Below are 21,301 nucleotides of genomic sequence, written 5' to 3' on the forward strand. Positions count from 1 at the left end.
TACTGAGAAACATCTTGATTTTAAGTTTACTAATCATAGTAATCCAATCACATTTGTCTGAATATCCATGGGTATGATACACACAGGAACGGCTGACAGCTAATTCAGCATACTAATATTAAGTTGTTCAAGACAGCTGTAAGCCTGTCTAGAAAGATTGTCTTTTATTAAAAGAGAAAACTGAACTGATATATCAACTCTGGCATATGAGGAATGTTTTTTTATATTTAGTGACCATGTTGGGGAGGGGATTGGAAAATGAAACATGCTCAGAAACATCACGCAGCCTTGTGAGGAGGCCGTCATTAGTTGATATAATCTGTCCGACTCTTGACGTGCTGGTGGGATAAGCTATCAATCCGGCCATATAGCTTATTATATGTAAGGCCTGTCGTTGAATTTAAGGCAGTTTACAATTATTATTAGATTTCATTTGAGTGATTTTGTTAGTCATGACTATATAGTTGATTTTTTCCCCCATTTATTTACTTGTTCCTTTGTGTCGCTATCTTGGACGTTTTTACACTGCTCTCTCTTCAAAAGAAAAATAGGGTTAGTGTTAGAGGTGGGACAAAATATCAATACGGCTATATATCGTCATCCTGACTTATGCAATAAAATTATCGTTAGGCTGTTGCCAAATATGAGTATTTTAATTTACAAATATACGGCGCTTTAAACAGATTTCCCTGCAATTTTCATCCACTGCGTCACTACTTCATGACTCCTCGCGGGGGTGCTTATGACATGAATGAGCCAAACATGAAATGAAATATATTGGACGAAGAAGAAACTGACAGCACGATTAAAGAAGACGACAGCGGTTTAATAAGAATTTGTTTTATAGTTCTCTAAATTAAATTTACCGACTAAAAACATTGTTTCATTTCAGTCTGTGTCAAATTCTGTGAAACTGACACCAACGAATATAAATACATTAATTCTGCACTTCACCTTTTTAGGGACATTTTGTATTCTTCAGTTAATCAGATATTGTGATGTATCGTTATTTGATTGTCTTGCAATTTATCAATTATCGTAGAATCGTGATATTATCGTTACTGCGGGCCACGTATCGCGTATCGTATAATGGGTTACCCTGCGATTAGTTAGTGTTAGTGTCAAATAAAAACTGTAACAGTGAAGAAGAGAGAGTTTAATGTGAAGCTTAACCGAAGCAGACTGTATCAAAACATTCTCAAATTAACTGAATTGTTTTAAATGTTGAGACTACATTAAAATAGAGAACTGCAGGGGGTTCAAATCAGAACAGCTCCTTATTACGATGAACAAATCAAAGTTGAGTGCAGATAAATGATGCGTTAAATGCCTCTTTAACTGAAGACTAGACAATTATCTAAAGAAGTCTGAGCACAGTGTAGGCTGCCTTATTGTTTACCATGTCGGATGTATTTGCAGATGTGAAAATCCTTGCAGAAGCGTGAGAGGAGCCGAGACAGCCCGAGGGCTCTCTGTAGTTACTGATGAAAATTACAGCTTAAATCAGTCTCAGCTGCTGCATGCATCTCCTCTGACACAAGATACAAACACTTGCGTCTCTGTGTTGTGAATTATTCCACAGACTCGCTCCTTAAATGTAATCAAAACCAATAAATTATACACTATTTGTTTGTTTATACCTCAAATAAGTGAAAACGCCTCTAAGAAGCGCTCAATAACTATGTAATATTCTCATATTTTGCAGTATTGAATCTTCCTTCCTGGAAGAATGTTTTAGGAGAGTGGAAAAGTGAAATCTGCAGCCCCTTACAGATCTTCCACAGGTGGAGGCGTGACATGCTCGGTTGACAGCAGCAGATATAAGGTGCCAGTTAGCAGAGTTGTTTGCAGCAGTAACACAGGATGAGCCTCCTGTCACTAGTTTAATTGAGCAAACCTGCACACCCACCAGAGACAAAACCGCAGATGCCTACTGTCTGACTGACCAGCTGCCTCTTTCTGCATTATCAGGCAGCAGGGCTGAAAACATTTAGCAGGAGTGTTGTGTTAAAAACACGTCGTTTAATTGGACAGGTAGCTGACACCTATTAAATGGGTGCTAGTCTGCAGACTTTACATCTGAGCAGGAAATGATGCTATCACCTCGAGATACAAATGAGAGAATGTTTCCTGTGAGCCTGTGAGCCTGTGAGCTTGTTCATGTTACTATAAAACTTGGGTATTTTCATGACTTCATGTAAATGGGTCAAAGGATACTCCCTTCTTTGCTTGTTTCTTGCATACTTTCCATTCCCGGAAGAGCAGCTGCCACACGCCGAAACAGCTGAAAGAAAGAAACAGAATGAGGGCACTTTAGACTGAATCAGGGACACACACACCGCATGAATACGATCCAACAATTGGCTTGTTAAATCCAGTAATTAATCTAAGGTGAATATCATTACCAGTGATTAAATATCCAGATTAATCCAGACCAACCTTGTGTTTCGCATTTTTAGCACAGTTGCTGCAAAAGTATTTCATATTACTGCAAACATGTCAAAGTATGCCACAGGGTTTTAGATGAATTATTTTGTCTTTGCCTGATTTCAGTGCAGCTCTTTAATAACTATATATATTTAAAATAAGGCAAATGATGAATAAATTATAAAAACTAAGAAATACATTCTGAAAACATGTCCAAAAATTAACATCAGAAAGTAAATATTAATATTGAAACACCGGTTGTAATTTTGGGTACCTTTTATATCCATCGTACCACCTAACGTAAAACAATCAGCTGCATCATCAACAAACAAAGGGATTCCCTTAAAGCAGTGTTGGAAATCATCACCGTCCTTTTAAAGCTGTTAATTTAACGTAAAATAGTTATATAACGTTTAAGCATCATTCCCTTTGATCTCTTGGGTTTGGTAAAAGGCTAAATGGACTTGTATATGTACTTAAATTGCACTTTTCTAGTCTTCCGGGGACTGTACACTACATTTCACATTGACCCTTTCACACACACATTCGTACACCGATGGCAAAGGCCTAAGTGCCAATCTCCAATCAAGATCTATGCCCATTTATACATCTTCAGGAGCAATTTGGGGTTCAGTGTCTTGCCCAAGGACACGTGACTGTAGCAGTCAGGGATCGAACCCCGATTTCAGTTCAGTTCAATAAAAATAGTTTATATAAAAGTTAAATCATCCTAATTTGACGGTTTTTGCATATCTTTTAAAGTAAAAAGAAAAGGACTTCATTCCTAAATAGTTTCGAGTTTAGGAAAATGATGCCGAAAAGCTTAAATCTGCTGACACAAGCTCTCAGTGGACAGTGATGACACAGCCAAAAAGGGAACACTGCAGCCTTTGGAGGCACAACTGTGACCTTTGTTTCACAGCACTATGTTCCTGCATCCTGGCATTTTGCTGTAAATCCACAGTCCTAAAGTAAGGTGAATAATGGCCTCCTCTGTCTGCGCTGCTGTGAGCTGAGAGAGACGTCTGCCAGCAACACCATTCACTGTCACAATACAGCTTCCCTTCATCTCTCTATCTATTAACTTAACAGACAGTCGTTGTTTTCCAAAACAAACATCTGTTCAGAGTCAAATCACTGTTGTTGAAGCTGGCAGCGCTTCTATTTGTATCTGCAACCCCGAAATATTCTGTTTTCTACTAATTAGATGTCACTAACATTGTTGGACGTGCACGACATTTACTGACAGAGGAAGAAATACAACTCCTCCCCTGTGCTTCTTTACCTGTGCTTCCATAACTGGTATTCATGTGAAAAACAAAGAAATTATTTTTTATTTAATGTTAGAGCAATAAAGGTGTATCTTTACCACCAGGTTTCAGCCTTACTCCACCCATTGCAAAGGGAAAGGGCTGAGGATGGGGGCAGGGCGGGAGTGTGTCAGATGTGTGAGGCATTGATTAGAGGGTGTTCCCAATTTCATGACGTAGATAAGTCCCAAACGGTGATGTTCAGGGCTTATTTAAAACATATTATGAGCAAATTTAAAACCAAGATATGTCAATATTTAAATATTTAGTTTATGCGATATCACTATTAACACTGGCTTTGATGTGTTCTATCACAGTACGGCCATTTTGTTAATTTACTGCTCAGAAACACAGGTTGCAGTACCTATATAAACACAACACACAGGCCTGAAGCCGGCTTCATGCTAACACACTAGCCTACAGTTGGTGCTCCTAACACGCTAAGAAACATAGCAATAAGGCAAGATAAGCAGTGAAGCAGAGGGGCTGGGCAATGAGCAAAAGTACGACTCTTAAATTTATTAAGTAAGTAAGGAGCTCATGATGAACGTAAGACACCTATGATACAATCATATGATGCATTATGGTGAGAAACAATTTAATTTTTTATTTAACCTTTATTTACCCAGGAAAAAGCTCTGCTCTGCAATGAATGTAAACTTAAACAGAGAATGTTCAGCTGCCTAATGAACTGCCTTAATGGTATAATAAAGACTAGGAGATGCAGAAGAAGTCAGTAAATGATCTTACCCACATATAAAGGCATAAACATTCATGCCTATACATACATACACATGCATGTGTTGACACGTGTCTATCAAAAGTTGCTATTAGTATAAACTGTGTGACATGAAGCAGCAGATGATTCACAATTAGTAGGAATGATCATTTCACATTATAATCTGTTCTCTTTTATTTTCACGGAGAAAACTATGAGAATCATGATGATGCAACATTTGTTGGGATCTGTTCCAAACAAACATATTTCTTTACATTGGAGAATAAGATTTCTAGAGCAGAGCATGGCCGCAGCGCCACAGTACGTCACCATTATGTTCTTTTGCCACACATTTTACCTTTATCAAAAACTGCTGCGTCGGCAATTTGGATATTGACATTTCGAGGCAAAATGGCCTGACGTCCCTCATTAAAGACTTACACGCCCTCTGAACTCACCTGTTTCACGTTGTAACCTGTCTTGGCGCTGGTCTCTATGAACATGACACTCAGCTCTTTAGCCCTCTGTTCACCTTCCTCGATTGTGATTTGCCTGTCGAGACAGAAGTGAATCACCATCAAAACACTGCAGATTTATGCATTACAGATAATTAACTGTTTCTGTTAACTGTTTACAGAATGAAGACAACGCAGAGGTTTATTTCTCATACTAACATTCAACTAAGACGCAGCTCCTGTTATTCCAGGCTAGTGAGGATACACCAGACTTAATTAGCAAATGACTGAGAGTGATTAATTACATTGTCCTGCAGGAAATTAATAACAGCTAATTTGCAGGACAGCTTAATGACTCTGGCAGTGATCGTGAGGCTCTCGCTGTGAAAGTGAGACTGTGTCAGGTGTCCATTAACGCAAACAGAGAGATCGGTGCAGTCCTGCTGAGTCCACAGCTCGCACAGCCAGCAGCTTCTCTAAATTCTTTAAATCAACCTGCAACTGGTCTGCTGGGAAAAAAACCATGACGTAACCAGCCTGACTTCTTTGTTCTTCTCAGCACAAAGGAAATCTCAGCTGTGGACTAACTCCAAAATACCACTTCTTTACTTTCTAACCTCTAAGTGGTGTAACACCTGTCTCAACACTCACATTGACAAGTCATCCTGTTGTGCAAAACACCAAACAGAACATTATATTAAAATGATCCTCCTCTCCTTCAATAACCCCTCCCTTGTATCACAGCACAGAAGAAAGGGAGATTCAGCCTTTCTGAGAACAGAAAACACTGCACTGGAGATGTATTTACATAATAACACCACCTGACAAGAGTTGCACCAGAGCTGCTGTGGCTATTTCTGGATGCAGGCGTCTCGGTTCCAACTTAAACAACATAACCGAGGCTTATTCATCATCAGACTGGCAGTTGGAAAGAAACTTGCATAATGGATGTGCAATATGTGGCACCCCGGAAACGTTGATGCACGCTAGCAGGCGTTTGGAGTTTCAGAGCTGCTGTCCTTAAATGTGACATCAGTTCTCACTTCAGCCACTCGTGATCACATGACAGTATGGTCATTACGAATTAAACAAAACAGCATAACAAAAATACAATTTTCCTTCATTAGTTTTTCCTGCTATGAACCACTCATTCTAATTAAAAACCAGCTGGACGAGAGCAGATGAATCTCAACCTTCCTCATGCCTATTCAAATGTGGGCATCCCTAAAAACAAGCTATTTCACATGGATGGTCTGGGGTGTGCAAGATGTACCAATGGACCATTCAACATGCTCTGTTTAAGTTGCACTTGGTTAAGTTTGAGAAGAAATAATAATGCGTTGGGCTACAATATGAATCCGTGGGCCTACTAAATTGAGATCAGAATACAGAAAAACTTGTATCTAGAATTGGCAGGGAAGTCCAGTTGTGGTCGCAGCTTGCAATAAAGGAGCAAAATTATAAATTATATTTCTATCTACAATATATTTTACTTGTCCATTAAAGCTGCACTGATAAAAAAAGGTGCTCTTTTAATAATCTCTATTTACAGATTCTACATAGAAATGTAGAATCTGCAGGGACGTGGGTTTTAGGGGTTTGGCTACTTTGCAAGTGTTCTGGTTTCCGTTTGTACTATGCTTGTAGTCCAAGTAATATCGACCAATTACGCATCAGCAGGCTGCGGCTTATGTAGGAAAAACATTCTGTGTGGAGAGCAAAAGCAGGCAGAACGGAAAGCGCTGTCATGACATCACGGCTCCTATCAGTGTCTGTCTGACGATGATTTAGCTTCTTATTAAGCTCTATAAACATCTGCATGCTAACAGCTAACAATCTGTTCAAGATCTAAAATTCAACTTGAGATTTCCTTGATGCTGTGTCAGGAAAGCAGTTCAGCGTTCAGATTTCCCGACTTCCTCGAATGCATCAGATCAATCCGACCTCCGTTCAACAAATGAGCATTTTAAAAGTAGTTTTCTTCTCCTCTTAAGGACAGACCTGACAAAGCTTCATTTTTACTTTTTACTAATCTGCATCATGATGTTGAAAGACCCGTTAATTAAAGTCAATCACAACCACAAGAAAAAACTGTTTCTTTTTCTGTAAACAATGCAGCACGCGGAAAAGGAAGTCTTGACTGGAAGTCGTTTATCGCTAACCTCTGGCTACACGCCTGGCATGTTCACCGTGTTCCCTTCAGCTATATTGTCATCAGGCTGTAGTAGATGGGATCTGAGATTGCTCTTTAAATAACAAATCAAATCTCTACATGTAGTACAAAAGGTGTTTTCCTTGGCGATGAACACACTAAAAATGATCGGTCAACTGTAGTTCTTGTCAGCACTCCAAAGCATTTTAAAGCAGAAAGGCTCTGATAAACCCACTGCACACTACCTGCTTATAGTGAAGCCTTAAGCATCTAAGGAGCCAGATATTTCCCTGAGGAATAAGTGAAAACTAAAACAAAGCTTAAAGAAGTGTGATTATTAGACATTTGCCAGTTGGACAAAAACACAATTTGAAATCAATCAATCAATGCTTTTATGTATCTGTTTATGTATGAAAGGCATGACCCTACATACATACAAGTTTCTGATCAGATAAATCACCTCAAGCCTCCGTGAAGTGAAAGTACATGCCTTTAAAACTGACTTCATACATTAGTATTGTAGTAGCATGGTTGAAGAAAAGGCTGAACAAGAGACTTAATTAATGCACTGACTTAACGAGCACAGTTAAAAAGTCCCTGAGTTTCTTCCTGTCAGTGTACAAGTCGTCAGGCTGCACTTGGTTGATGCTGCCTAGTGTTTGAGGCACACTAGATTTCCCTTACGCAGGTCTCTAGGGACTCAGGAGCATGTAAACTCTGCATACTTTAACTCCTCTCGGCACGAGCTTCAGTGAAAACTTCACCACGCATGAATGAACAAACCAACAAACGCAGAGAGCTCACAGAGGTGCTCCTCCAGAGCAACTGATAATCAAACCACACCATATCAAAGAAATGCAATCTCTGCTTCTTCTCAAGGAATGTCAAAGACAGGGTGAGCTGTGTCGGGGCTGATACTGTGAAAGAAAATGTAACTAAATGCATCAATTACCTATATTAAGGTGATATTAAAGGTCCGCCAACACAGTCAACTAGAAGCAGAAACATAATACTTCAAAGGTAAAAGGCACAGGCTGTATGTAAAGAGTCTGCCAAGTGAAGCTAATGTGGTTCGTGTTGAAGTGCCTTAAAACTTGCATTCTTTCTCATTTCCAGCAGGGGGCGACACAATTATAAGATTGGATCTACTTAAATATGTAAATTACCCTACTTTTCACTTGATTTAACACTCCAGTAAACATTTCCCTAATGAGTTTATTCTCAAGTAGGGTCACAATACTAGAATTTCAAATTCCGATTCTATAGCCGTAAAAAAAACATACTTGATACCTGTTTCGATACCATGGCAACATAAATAGAAGTCCTAGGAACAAAAAATGTGGTAATTTTCTTGTTCTTAATTTCCCACCTTCACACAGTGCTGGCACCGAAAAGTTACTCAACACAGACCAGCTCATGTGACATACTGTTAATAGTAATGAAAGCTTAATGAGCAGAATTTTCCACCACAAATATTCTATCAACCTACATTAATATATTCCCTCTTAGTCATCAATCATTATACAGTCTAAGTGTGAGCTGGTGTCTGTATCTGCAGAGAATCTGCCCTTCGTCTGTGTTTCTATTCTTATTATTCTGCTGTGTTTGGGACATTTTGGACTTCCATCGCTGGGCAGAGGTCTGGAAAACGTAAGAGGTGACATGGCTGTCTCTCTGCTCTGTTCTACGTCTGTCTGCAACAGACACTATCGTAACTTCTGCATCTTTATGAGACGTGAAAGGGACTTGACAAAAATTGCCTTTCTGTGGATGAGAACGGTCCGTTGTGTCGTTGCTGTATTCGGTACAATCAAATGTAAAAAAAAAAATATTATATCATTTAAAAACGTGGAAAAGAATCGAACATTCTGCTAACCCTAGTCTCAATCTCAAGTTTAATGTCTTGTTCAAAACAGCGTGATATTAATTTTGTCAATTTTGCTCCCATTTAAAGTAAAATAGAGGATAAATTATGGTATTCTTTACTGTGTGGTTACCTATGATTGAAAAGTCGCTACAACTACAATCTGAAAAATGTTCCATGTTCAGTCGGCTGTGAATAATTTTAGTATGGACATTTGTTTGAAGCCTGCTTCGCCTAAATTCTCATCCCAATTAATATCGCAGTTACCATGAAGAACAGATGCACCTAGCTAACCAAGCTAGTGCTAACATTAGCTAAAAATTTAGCAGTTGCTTTCCCCTTGCTTCTCCTCAGCTCCACACTCTCGTCTAAATGTGACCACTTTTAGTTCCAAACAAATCCTAAAAAAGGAAGTCTACAAACAATCTTTGGTATTACGATGGCTATGTCCACTTTTTATGAACAGTCTATAATAAAAACTCACTGACTCTCTGCCATGCTTTTATCTCTCCCTCATATTAAGATGTCAGATGATTTCAAACTCATTTTTTACTGTCAGCCACGTCTCTGTCAGATCATTTGCCAAGTCCTTCATCATTCATCCTTCTTCATACGTTGAACATGCGCTACATATTCTGTTTCATAAAATGTTTTTTTTTCTCTTGTCACATACAAGATAAAAAAAAATCACTCTCATCAGTTGAATATGATTGTTGCTATTTAAAGCCCCTCTGGTGTAGCATCACAGTACCCATAGTGATGGCAACATTTATCATCTCTCGGATGAATGGAACATTTTCTGGCATGTGCAACTGCATTTGCATGAGGAGTGTCACACATGGTTACCCTCAATTTCCTTTGCAATAAATGAAAATGAGGCAGAAAAATCTTTAATAAGATTCAGAATGATCTGTTAAGGCAATGCAAGAAACTGGAGCACAGAAAAACTGCCGGCTTCAATTTTCATTTTTCTGCACTCATTTAAGTAAATCCTGTCGGGCTCATGCACACAGCACAGAGGCTAATTTATCTCTAAGACTCTAAACTAGGAGAGGATGCTGAGGTGGTATTAATGCAGTTAATAGTCTTAACTTCTTTACCATGGAACATTTACTGCACCTTTGACTTCCAGACCCCATTAAGACCCAACTGAATTGCAGTTAAGATAAATTAACCATGAATTAAGGGGAAAAGGTTCAGTAGTTTTTAGTTAATTGTTTTTCTTCAAAGTAATTTCACTCAGTAAGACATGTGATTTAGCGCAGCTAGCAAGATATAAGAAAACATATAAACCCTGAACTCAGGGCTACAAGCTGTACGTTGGTGAGTTTCAGTTTGATATTATTTCTACATGGTGGAATGACACTGGAATCTCTACACTTGCCCAGTCTAACTCTATCTCTAAAAACAAAGCTTTTGCCTTTGGCCTTTTGTTATGGCAGGCATGAACATTTATTGACGGATCCAGAGAGATGCAATCTAGGGACTGCCAACATCAGCTCCTTTTCTGCTTCCCCTTCAGTCAGTCACACATTGAATCTAAGACACCAGTTTACCAATAGGAAATTCTTTCTGCAGCTTGAACTGTATCATCGACATGTTCATGCTGCAAATGTTACTGGTACTGCATGGGAAAATAATGCTGACAATTACAATGTGTGTGCCTAATTTAAGCATGGTTACTCATCCCACGGTTACGCGCCACTTTCATTTTACCTGGCTTACAGTATGGTTTCATATTTGACAGGTGAAGAAAGAGAACAGGAAGTAGTCTGATTCTAGGCTAAAGTCACCTACAATCAACTTGGAACGCTGTAACCAAACCATCTTTATCTAGCATGTCAGCCTGCAGTTTTTATTTTAATCACACTAAGTTCAGTCAAAGGTAGAGGAACAGCTGTTTGAAGAAAGTGTTGACATGGAAAGTTTCTCCAGCAAAGAAACAGACTGGGAAGTGAAACAGCTGTCCAAACTAAGATAAAGGATGTCCCAGAGGACTGTCATCACTTAAGAAGGCAGCACAGCGGTAATACAGAAGAAAGACAGATTAATGGACCACACGTCTGTCAGCCTTGTCGAAGCTCAGCTCAAGGCTGGACAAAGGAGGGGAGACCATTCATGAGTTTTAGTGAAAATAGGTTTCGTTTACAAAACTAAAAGCATGAAGGAAAAGCAAAGACAACAAAACCAAAAAGGTTGGAAACCAGGGGAGAGAAAAGGCTTGACTGATTGCCACCAGCTTACATGGCAAGCAGCAATGCCAGGTGAGCCAAATGTCCTGATGACCTGACTCCGCCCACCAGGCCACTGAATGGTGAGGCTTGTTTCCAAAGGGTCATCACAGCCTCCTTACTTTAGAAATGTAACAACTAATGAGTATTCTTTATGTATTGTACATAAGGAACCAAAGCCTGTAAGACATGGATGCATTATCCTCAGATACAAAACTCACTCAGTATGTAACATACTTGTGTTAGCAGACAAGTAAAGTTAATGTTGCCGAAGTTAGTGTTAAAACATGACAAAAGCTGCATTATTAGTACTTCAAAAAAAGAAGTAATTAATGTCACCAGTCTTCAGCCATGATAGCCTCTCTTTGAGACTGTACTGAAGCACTGTAATGCTTTTAGATAAATGCTGATAAATGATTAAAGTAAATTAAAGCTAATGTTTTCTTATCTGACTTTGTGTTAACTACTTCACTCTGCCCTTTCAGACAGTTTTCTCTTGTTAGAGAGATAATGCATCTCGGGAGACTAAAATTTGAGTCTATCCTGATACAGCACCTGAGGGACTAACAGATAAAGAAGTGGTTCGGCCTAATTTTCTACACTTCTCAAATCAATTCAGTAGAAGGACGTTTACATGAAGAAATTAGGAAGCATTAGAAATGAGGACTGCCAGGTTTTTAGTGTTGTTTCCCAAATTAGTTTTAAATGTGTAATATATCTAAAGCCAATTTCTTACAGTATGCACCGCTAATGCATTTTTACAGAAGGGCCACAGTCAATTTGTGGTTCATTCCTTCCCTTATTTTCTGTTATTCTTGCATCTCTATGCACTTCTGCTTCATGTCATTTTATTTTTACCGTTTCTTAAACCATTCCCTTTTTATATCAATGTATTTTCCTTGTCAGCTCCATCAAATACCCTGTGACATTAGCATTTTCAGCTCTATACATACATATATGTGCATATGAAAAAAGAATTCCCTTGTGCACACTCTTCGTGATTGCTCGAGTGTCACCAGGGGCTAAACCACTGAATAATTTCCCCAAGCAAGCAATAATTTTCTCATTTCAAAGGGAAAAGAGCTGCTGAGTTGGCTAATGTTCCACTATAGTTTCTATAACACTCCTAAACATGACCAGTATTCATTTAGATATCTGATATATACTGTAGGAAACATTCATTTCCTTTACCTGTCATTTAAATCAAGGTGCTATTAATATTAAATTCATAAGGTAATGTATTAAGGAGTTATAATGGGATCAAGATAATCAGTTCTGTCTCATTAATATACAGATTAATTCTGCAAGGTGCTTCGACATCTAATCAAATCATCTACTCTGCAGGGGAGTCTTCTGGATTCGCCTGATGTTTTTATCAGTGTTTGCTCTGCAGGTTTTGTGTTAATGTTCCTTTAGGCATATCATGATTGTTCCTTTAGGCACATCATGATTGTTCCTTTAGGTACATCATGATTGTTCCTTTAGGTACATCATGATTGCTATGGTGTCAAGACAAAAAAAGACAAATTGTGATACAGGAACTGACGTCAGGAGGCAAGTTTCTGTGGCTACATACCTTTTATCTGCCAGGTCTGTTTTATTACCGACAAGCATAATGATGACATCACTTCCTCTCTCTGTTCGCACGTCCTCAATCCATTTTGACGTCTGCTGGAATGAATTAACATCTTTTGGAGAGAGAAGAAACAAAGTGGAGACAAAAGGATTAAGACACCTTACTGGCAGTTATAACATTATTAAAACATTTCAACTGTATTTATTATTTAAACCGCAGCTGGAAGAAATAAGGGGAAATCTGCTGACATAAAATGAATCAAACTTTTTGAGGGTCTAAACAGGTCCAAAATGACAGACCCAGGGAATTATGATATGACTCGATGATCTATGATGAGAGATCGGGTCTATTTTATGTACCTGACAAACTCAAATTGCTTCTAAAAATGCTGTTTTACGGCTAAAACATTTACAAGTCAAATACAATATATATATCTTTTTTTCATGTGTATATAATGATGTTTAATAATGTTTCAGCTGTTTATTTTTATTTCAATTACTTGTCACTTATTTTGTTGTTGTTGTTGTTGTTGTTGGGATGTCAGCTTTAATGCTTGAATTTCCCTGGTTCGGGGATAAATAAGACATTTCGATATCCTCTTCTCATTCCCCGCCTAACACAAAACCACCCAGTTCACCTCAACAAAGACATTTATTGATAGCTATTCATTTTTCCTCCTCTCTGCCACCTCAAACTTTCTGGCGTGACTGTGCTGTACTTTAACTGTTGTGACGTACACACATGCCTTTCTACACATGAACATGAACTAATGCCTTTCTCATCACAGAACCCATCGGATCTGGAAGTTCCACACATAATGATAAACAGACCTGGGAACTAATAGAATGGGACCAAATCCAGACCTAATTGACCATAATAAAATGGACATGATCCTGTGGTGGTGAGAAGTATCAATGAAGGGGGGAAAAAATCCCATATGGGGGATCATATTAAATATATCTGAAGACACTGGCTGATAGATGACACAGCATTGAATTGTAGAATTAATCCGTACATAGTATATCCATATGTTATACTGCATATGCCCTTATCTGTAGCATGTTAAAGGCTCTAATAAATCCCTTCCACCTTGCAGGCTCCATTAAGCATTCAGGCTTGCAGACTGAGTCTTGCATTGTTTTCTTGAGCTGGGACTTTGATGAGACAGATCTCTTGTCTCTTTCAGTGTGAAAACAGAGCAAGGTTTTGGGGAATGGTAACCCATATTTTACCATAAATCAGGAATAAAATTCACTTCCTGAGGGCAGCCACATTAGAGTAAGTGTCTCGGTCTTTTACAGGATTAAACAGAAACCACTGACAGATTTGAGAGAGAACGTCACTTTCTGTCATAGAAAATAATAAATAAATCACAGCTTTAACAGGGTTTTAGCTCTTAAGATTTGTTCAGACTAAAACAAAGCTACATTTTGCCTTTAACTGCAGGAATATTTTTGTGTTTAATTGGCACTGGTTAAACACAACCCCAGAATGTTCACTGCAAACAGCGTCATGTCTGGGTTTAGCATCTTCCGGAGGCGCACACAGCTCCCTGAATCTCATCACCTTCTTCAGCAAAAGCTGCTGCATTAACTTTGCTGCTGCTTCCAGCGTCTTTTGGTTAACCAGTGCCCAGTTTGATGACCTGTTAGATAGGATCAATGCCAGGAATTCTTGGATGGACACCAACTACTGGCCCACTGTTTCATGTGTGGAGCACTTGTCCATCTGTTACCTGAGATTGGCAGTTTTCGTGTATCTAGCAAGGCAAAAGTCAGATGAAATCTGGCTAATTACAGAGGTATGAACACAAAGTAAATTGATTTTATTTGTATTTATATTGCAAAAAAAAGGGGTCAAAAGGATGCTGGAATAATTATACAATGATAGCAACTTGTAACAAGTCTAAATTCCTGCTTGTCTGCAAGATGGGGCAAGCAAACTACTTTTGAAATGCTTGTTTATTAAAGGAGCTTGGTTTGATCATTTTGGATGCAACTTTCATCAGTAGAATCTCGGTGCTGAAAGGCTTGCACAGCACAGCGTCACACAAATTTCAGGCTCTAGTTGAAAAATTAAACTGAAGGGAATTTGCATGATTTGCTTAGCCCAGCAAAAATCACATTTTATTGGCATTTTTGCATTTACTTTGTAAGAAATGATGCCTCTTAAAAATTTGATCTACATTCACCTTAAGGGAAAAGACACCTTTTATACGTATATTCATTTTGACTACTAATGTTTCTTGGCACTAGTGCTGTAGCCTACAAAAGGTAGGTATATTCAGGACAGGTATAAAGGTTAAAAAAAAACTTCAGTGTTGTTAAAGATTAATACTTTAAGGTATAACAGAAAATTAAGTTTGAACACCTCAGTCACCTCACCACACCTTAGTCAGCAGATAAGTGAAGTATTGAAATTCAAATATTTAATGAGGGATACTGACTTGTAATGTCGTAGACCACCACAGCCACAGTCGAGTCCCGTATATAACTGGGGATGAGGCTCCTGAAGCGCTCTTGTCCCGCTGTGTCCCAGAGCTGCAACCTCACCTGGGGTTCAGAGAGAGAAAGCTGAGGAGGCTGAGATTATTCAGAAAGTCAGAGAGCCTGGGAACAGTCGGCTCCCTACACACACACACTCACACACACAAACACACCACAAGCTTATATAACGTACACGGTCGTAAACCTGTACAAGATAGCAAACTGAGGCTACACCACATATTTACACTCAGGCATTATTTACATAAGTATACTCCACACGATGAGAATTTCAAGGTCGTACTGCTGAATGAAAGATTCCCTGAGACAAACAGACATGCAGGCAGGTTTGACTGTCCTCATCTACATATCACAAGGTAAAGAGATGACAAGCAGCATTAGTTACTGCTTTCGGTGCATGCATTATTGTAGCGAGTGACAGAGGGAGTCTTAGCACTGCTGACACATTACAAACATTTAACATCTGTGTCATGACATAGTACAGCAGAAACTGCAGGTTCTTACCGTTCGATCTTCCAAGTACATGGTTTTCGACAGGAAGTCAATTCCAATTGTGGCCTAGTTAAGAGAAAGAAGATAACCATGGATCAACATCACTGTAAATACCTCAAAAAGCAAAGCGCAAACAAAGAGTATTTACTGAGGGGCTGAATTACAAAAGTTAAAGGGGAATTACTCATTTCAAACCTTGGTCCTATTTAAATAATTTGGCATCCACATGACCAAAATGATAAAAAGTTTTGGAGTTGCCTGAGTAGATCGCTTCAGATTGTCAATGTGAGACTGGCTGTAATGGCTGCAGCTTAATCTTTCAGTGCAAAACCTCCAGATTGAAGTACTTCCACTAAGAGTACTTGTTTTTGCCACAGACATTTGAGTGTTGACCTTGTTTTTTTTGACAGGAAACAGCTGTTTCACTCTTTCTAAAGTTACCAGACTAAAAATTCCTCGCTGAACACAGAAGCTGCTGGTCGACTGCTTCTTTAGTCAGTTAGTTTTTATGTTATTATGTTGTCTTAGATCCGATCTAACCCTTTAAATAATCAAAGTCAAAAAACAATACAAACAAATCCTATCAAGAATTAGTAGCATCCAATCCATGTCACATAGGGCCAAGTTTAAACTTACCAGAATTCCCCTTTAAATATGCAAAAATGGGACAGGTTATTGTAAGGTTACTTTTCATTACAGTTTTGATCGCATCCAATCAACTCAATGGTGTAATGAATATCTGTACAATATAATACAATCCAATAAAACTGCAAAAAACATAATCTTTGATTCAACAGTTTCTATGTCTATAAAGTGATCGTCAAATGAGAGCTACAGACTGTCAGCTATTATCGTGCAACTATTCCAGTAATCAGAACATACATTCAGTATGGCATATACTCAATTGGGCCATTTCAAATGATTGTTCTCGTCAACCCACATTATAAATATAATTGCAATATAATTATCCCCTTATTGTGTCACAAGGCAGATGGCACTGTGTTCCCTCTTCAGACATGTTTACTCTCTGCAGCCAAGCCCGCAGCTCTCTGCTCTACTGCCTGCCATCTTATCATCAGGTGCTCTGGCTTGGACAAACCATAACCTGGAAATCCATGTCCAATTGCAAATCTGAGCTTGTTTGTTTTACAGAATGGTTTAATGCTAGAACTGTTCAGTATTGGACATTTAAAAAACCAAACCCCAGATCTCATGATTCAGGGTTTGGAGAGCTTTTTAAGAGAAAAATGTAAGCACTGCTTTTCTAGCACTTTCATGTGCCGAAACCAAACGTGCTGGCTTTTAATCCGTCATCAAATCTTAATTACTACTGCAAATGCAATTGCAAGAAAAATGAATTAATTGATAACAACAGCAATCAATGTACAGAATATGTCCATCTTTGAAAGCAGCTGTTCATTTAAAATTTGACTTTACATTTTGATCATAATTATCTAATGCCCATGTCAGTCAATCCAGCCAAAAAAATCTGCTCAAAACATCAATATTATACTTATTAACGTATTAAGTATAAGCATTAAAGGGTTTTGCAGTCATGTACCATGTCTTTAATTGCTCCTAATATTCAGTTAGACACTGTGCACCCTTTTCAGTATAAGAACAAAAGCTGAATTGATAGAGTCAGAAGTGTTTGGAATGACAGATTTTAGATGGCAGCTGCTGCGTGATGTGTGACCCTTTCATGTGGCGTGTCCAGATGTTTGGTGTTGCCTATGTGTGAGAGGAGGATGGTTTAAAGCCCTGGCACTCAACTGGTGGGTTGTGACCCAAAAGTGGGTCGTGGAGCTTTTTTCTGTGGGTCGCGGATATGTGTTGAAAAAAAATAAAAAGTTGTGGTAAAAAGACGATGCTGCGCTTTTATTTTGAAGGACATGGGTTTCCTATGTCATGTGTGCAGCAGTAGTGTAGTTTAGTCATGCTCCATGTATTCACTGATTGGGTAATCCCAGCTACAGTTACTTTACATTGTTGAACCTTGATGAGCCCTGTATATTTAAGTAAAGAGAATATTTTTCTCTTATGCACTGCCACTATTTTGGTTGACTATTAAATATATTTGAGTGGTTGAAAAAATCTGAAATTTGGTTTGACCCAGGATATCCCCACAGTCCCCAGCTGCGAGTGTAAAGCCTGTGTGACCCCAGACTGAATACTGTAGCGCTGGCCAGCTGGAGAGCATACTGTGGATGGCAGACAGGGAATTAACCGTCTGCAGAGGACACAGTTACCGTCTTGTGTTTAAAAGTCAAATTTATTTGACACATTATGATACATTTGTACTGATGTGTGATCAAGCAGGTGGGTGTATCGATTGTTTTTTTTCTATTTAAGGCAGCCCAGCAGGATGCTCACTCCCCACTTTGACAGAACTGGGCATCAGCAGCTCGATCACGCACTCGTCTCCTTGGCAATGCCAGCTCACACAGTGGACTCACTCAGAGGGTCTGGCATGAAGACAGGACGTCATTTATACTCTTCCTCTACACTCAGTCACATTAGGCTCTGTGAGGCTGAAAATAAAGAGCTGCAAAGGATTCAAATTATAAAAGTACTAATAATAAAAGTACTAGTTATAAAAGTGGAATAAAAATATTCAAAACAGACAGGTGGATTATATGAACCTTCAAAATGAAGCCCCAAATTGTTCTGGCAGAATGTGGTCTAATGTGTTGATGTCTCTTAATGGTTATTTTGTGCAAATATTGGTTGTAATTTTGTGATAGTTTTGGGACAGTGACAAGAAAGACCACCTCTGCATCCGTCTTCACATCAGAGGAAACAAAGAGATGAACGTGGGGGGATTAAACACCGGACGTGGTCTCTTTTCTCTGCCGAGCTTCTTGCTAACCTACAGGCGATGGATTGTGGAAGGGAAATGGTGAGCTAGAGGTTAAAACCACAATACCCTATAGAAACAAATTAGGTAAAGTTTTAACACTGTGGGTCACCAAAGAAAAGACTGACAATGGCCACATCACTGAGCAGTTGCAGGAGTTTGTCTTGGGGGACGGTGCAGTGGCTGTAAGCTCTTTCAGGCCCATGTTATAAATATAGAATTCCACACAGACAGCTATACATGAACATATTAGACCACCAGAAATTATTTATATTTCTTGTACATTTTTAATCAGCCCACAGTGTTGGGAGACAGACAGTGGCTCTCTGGCCCATTCTGCAGGAGATGAAATGCTTTTAACAGATCTGAAGGATTTCACTCAGGTTACATTTGAAATGTATTTTTGACTTCTTAACTAAATGTGGCCTTAAGATATTTTTTAAATGAGTTGATTTTGACAGGATTTTTTAGATGTGTGAGGACATCCTATCTCTTGAGATTCATTAGCAGTTACTGCTGTGGCCATTAACTCATCACACGCCAGTGTTTTAGAGAGCAAACCAATGAAGCTGAGTGGAAAATACATAAACTCCAAACAGAACAAGCAACACCACTAAGATTGAGTCAGGTTGAATGAACTCTATCTTACTACAGCAACAATGTCGCCTGACAAAACTAGCATTTGCATTCCTTTGATTATCCTAACTATCCATTTCTTTTCTCAACATTGTAAACTTAATTTACTAACTGGATAGTATATATAACTGGTTTAGACTATTTTATACAAGAACGTATGGATTTCGCACAGTTACCACATATGTGAATACAAATACACGGAACAAGAATACAGCGTATGTCCATTCATGGATTTTGTCTTCTGCCACATTTTCCCAGTAAAAGCTCTTCAATCGTAAAGATTTGAAGCTTTTCATTGTAAAATCAAAAGCTTCAGGTTTGATAATGTATTTATGATCTAACAGAAACGACATATATTTTTAATCACTGCAAGTATCTTAATTAATGATTGCAGGGCTCTTATTTTTGTTTTATGTAACTAGAGAATCTGAAAACTTCTTCTGCTACTGCTGTTCCCAGCAGGACTTTCAAGGTCCTCCATCTGGCAGGGATGCTATTAAACCAGCAGACCTTTAGTCACAGTAAGCACACTGGCATTTAGCTCACAGCGTTGTATTTGATGGCAGCTTGTGATCTCAAAAAATCTGATTAATTTGAAGTTTTCTGCCCACACAACAGGAAGCAGATAAGCCCAAGAACATGCCTTCTTCATCTGACAGCACGCTGTGGTTATAATATATGTGGAACATAACAATTACCACATGCTACATTTGTAGCACTACTCACAGTAATGAGTAGTACCAGTGCAGACTCATAATTTAGTCTATTAAACTTAATGTATTTGTGTCACAACGCATAATGGGTTCACTTGCACCCCACTACAACATTATTTTAAGACTAAAGCAATTTTCCAACCCTGGTAGAAGATTGTGTCTCACTCTGAGCGGCTAAAATACAGTTGGAGGAGATAATAAAGCAAAAAACTCAAAAACAATTTTGTTTTACGACACAAAAATGTCTTAAAATCTAAGGTAAAATCTAAAAAATGCATTTTGAAGGGGTCTTAAACCCCAAAATATTGATTTAGACAACAAACATATGACAAAGAAGGGGAATCCTAACAACTCATAAGTTGAAAGGCAATGAATGTTTAGCATGTTAAAAAGAAAATTAAGTTCTATCTATTAACTTTTCAACTATCAAAGCGCAGCTCCAGTCCTGTTTTAAGACATATAAAATGCTCTGCTTGAAACTTGAAAATTGTGTCTTATATGTTTTTTTTACCTTCTAATAATCCTCCCAAGGCGTCTCCTCCTTCTACCTCATTAAAAATTCCTGAATCTGCGTGGTCCCCGCCCACTATGTGCTACGTTTCCCATTTCGTAAAACTACAGCTGAAAACAAAACACGTCTCTGCCATCGTTTAGTGGCAACTTGTTGAAACTTAGCTAGCTTGAAATGTAGTAATTAGCAGTAGCAACGTTAACGTTAGTAATCAGTAGTGAGTTTGCACAAAAATTACAATGATGGTCACAGCTGGCTCGTGCATTGCCAAAGTGGTTGCCATGGGCTGCACGTAGTGATATGGGTAGCGTCACCCCGTCCATTAACAGGATTGGCTCCTTAGGTTTGTGACGTCTCAAACCTGCCAGTCTGAAAACATGTTGCTCAGCCTGTCCTTGGTACACTGCAGTTTAAAAGCAGACAGGACCAGCCATGGAGATGACTGCTGATGTTGTCCCTGATATGTCTCTATAGTGATTTATTCAATTGAGTAATGCATATTAGATACATAGTCCTGCCTAATTTACATTTTACATACCTGGCCAGTTAAATCTGATTTAAAGGACGACATTTGATCGATTTTTGAAATGTCCAATAAATCAGATCCACCACTTGCTGCACTAAATGGTGAAGTATTTTGGCAGAGCAGACGGATGCAGTCATAGCCTGGTGGCCAGGTCTGACTGACAGCTCCACCACAGCTGACAAAAGCGTTCTTCCTCTGGAGGGCTGTGAGCCCTTTAGCATGTGCTGCCAGGCAGTGAGGACGCCTGCCTCTGTCTCTCTTGGCTGACTGGCTGCTTGATGGGAGTCTGCTGCTTTAGAGGCCGCAAATCTGGCCTTAGTCATCCTCCT

General features: G+C 38.8%; 1 protein-coding gene across 2 annotated transcripts in view; it reads right to left on the reverse strand.

Moving 5' to 3' along the window:
- rab6ba (RAB6B, member RAS oncogene family a) overlaps positions 1–21,301 on the reverse strand; it is a 60,728-nt gene that overhangs the window by 8,654 nt on the left and 30,773 nt on the right. The window contains exons 3-7 of one of the 2 annotated variants that reach the window (XM_069679730.1): positions 15,742–15,795; positions 15,180–15,285; positions 12,734–12,845; positions 4,914–5,007; positions 2,218–2,284 (exon numbers count right to left, since the gene is read on the reverse strand). In XM_069679730.1, coding sequence (XP_069535831.1) covers positions 2,218–2,284; positions 4,914–5,007; positions 12,734–12,845; positions 15,180–15,285; positions 15,742–15,795 — 433 coding nt within the window. Of the gene's footprint in view, positions 1–2,217; positions 2,285–4,913; positions 5,008–12,733; positions 12,846–15,179; positions 15,307–15,741; positions 15,796–21,301 lie in introns of both variants that reach the window. The other variant, XM_069679729.1, reaches the window with a different exon arrangement.

The sequence above is a fragment of the Semicossyphus pulcher genome, unplaced genomic scaffold (genome assembly GCF_022749685.1).
Source record: "Semicossyphus pulcher isolate SPU_LCO1_2020_fin unplaced genomic scaffold, fSemPul1.0.p SCAF_4, whole genome shotgun sequence".
Classification (NCBI taxonomy): Eukaryota; Metazoa; Chordata; class Actinopteri; order Labriformes; family Labridae; genus Semicossyphus; species Semicossyphus pulcher.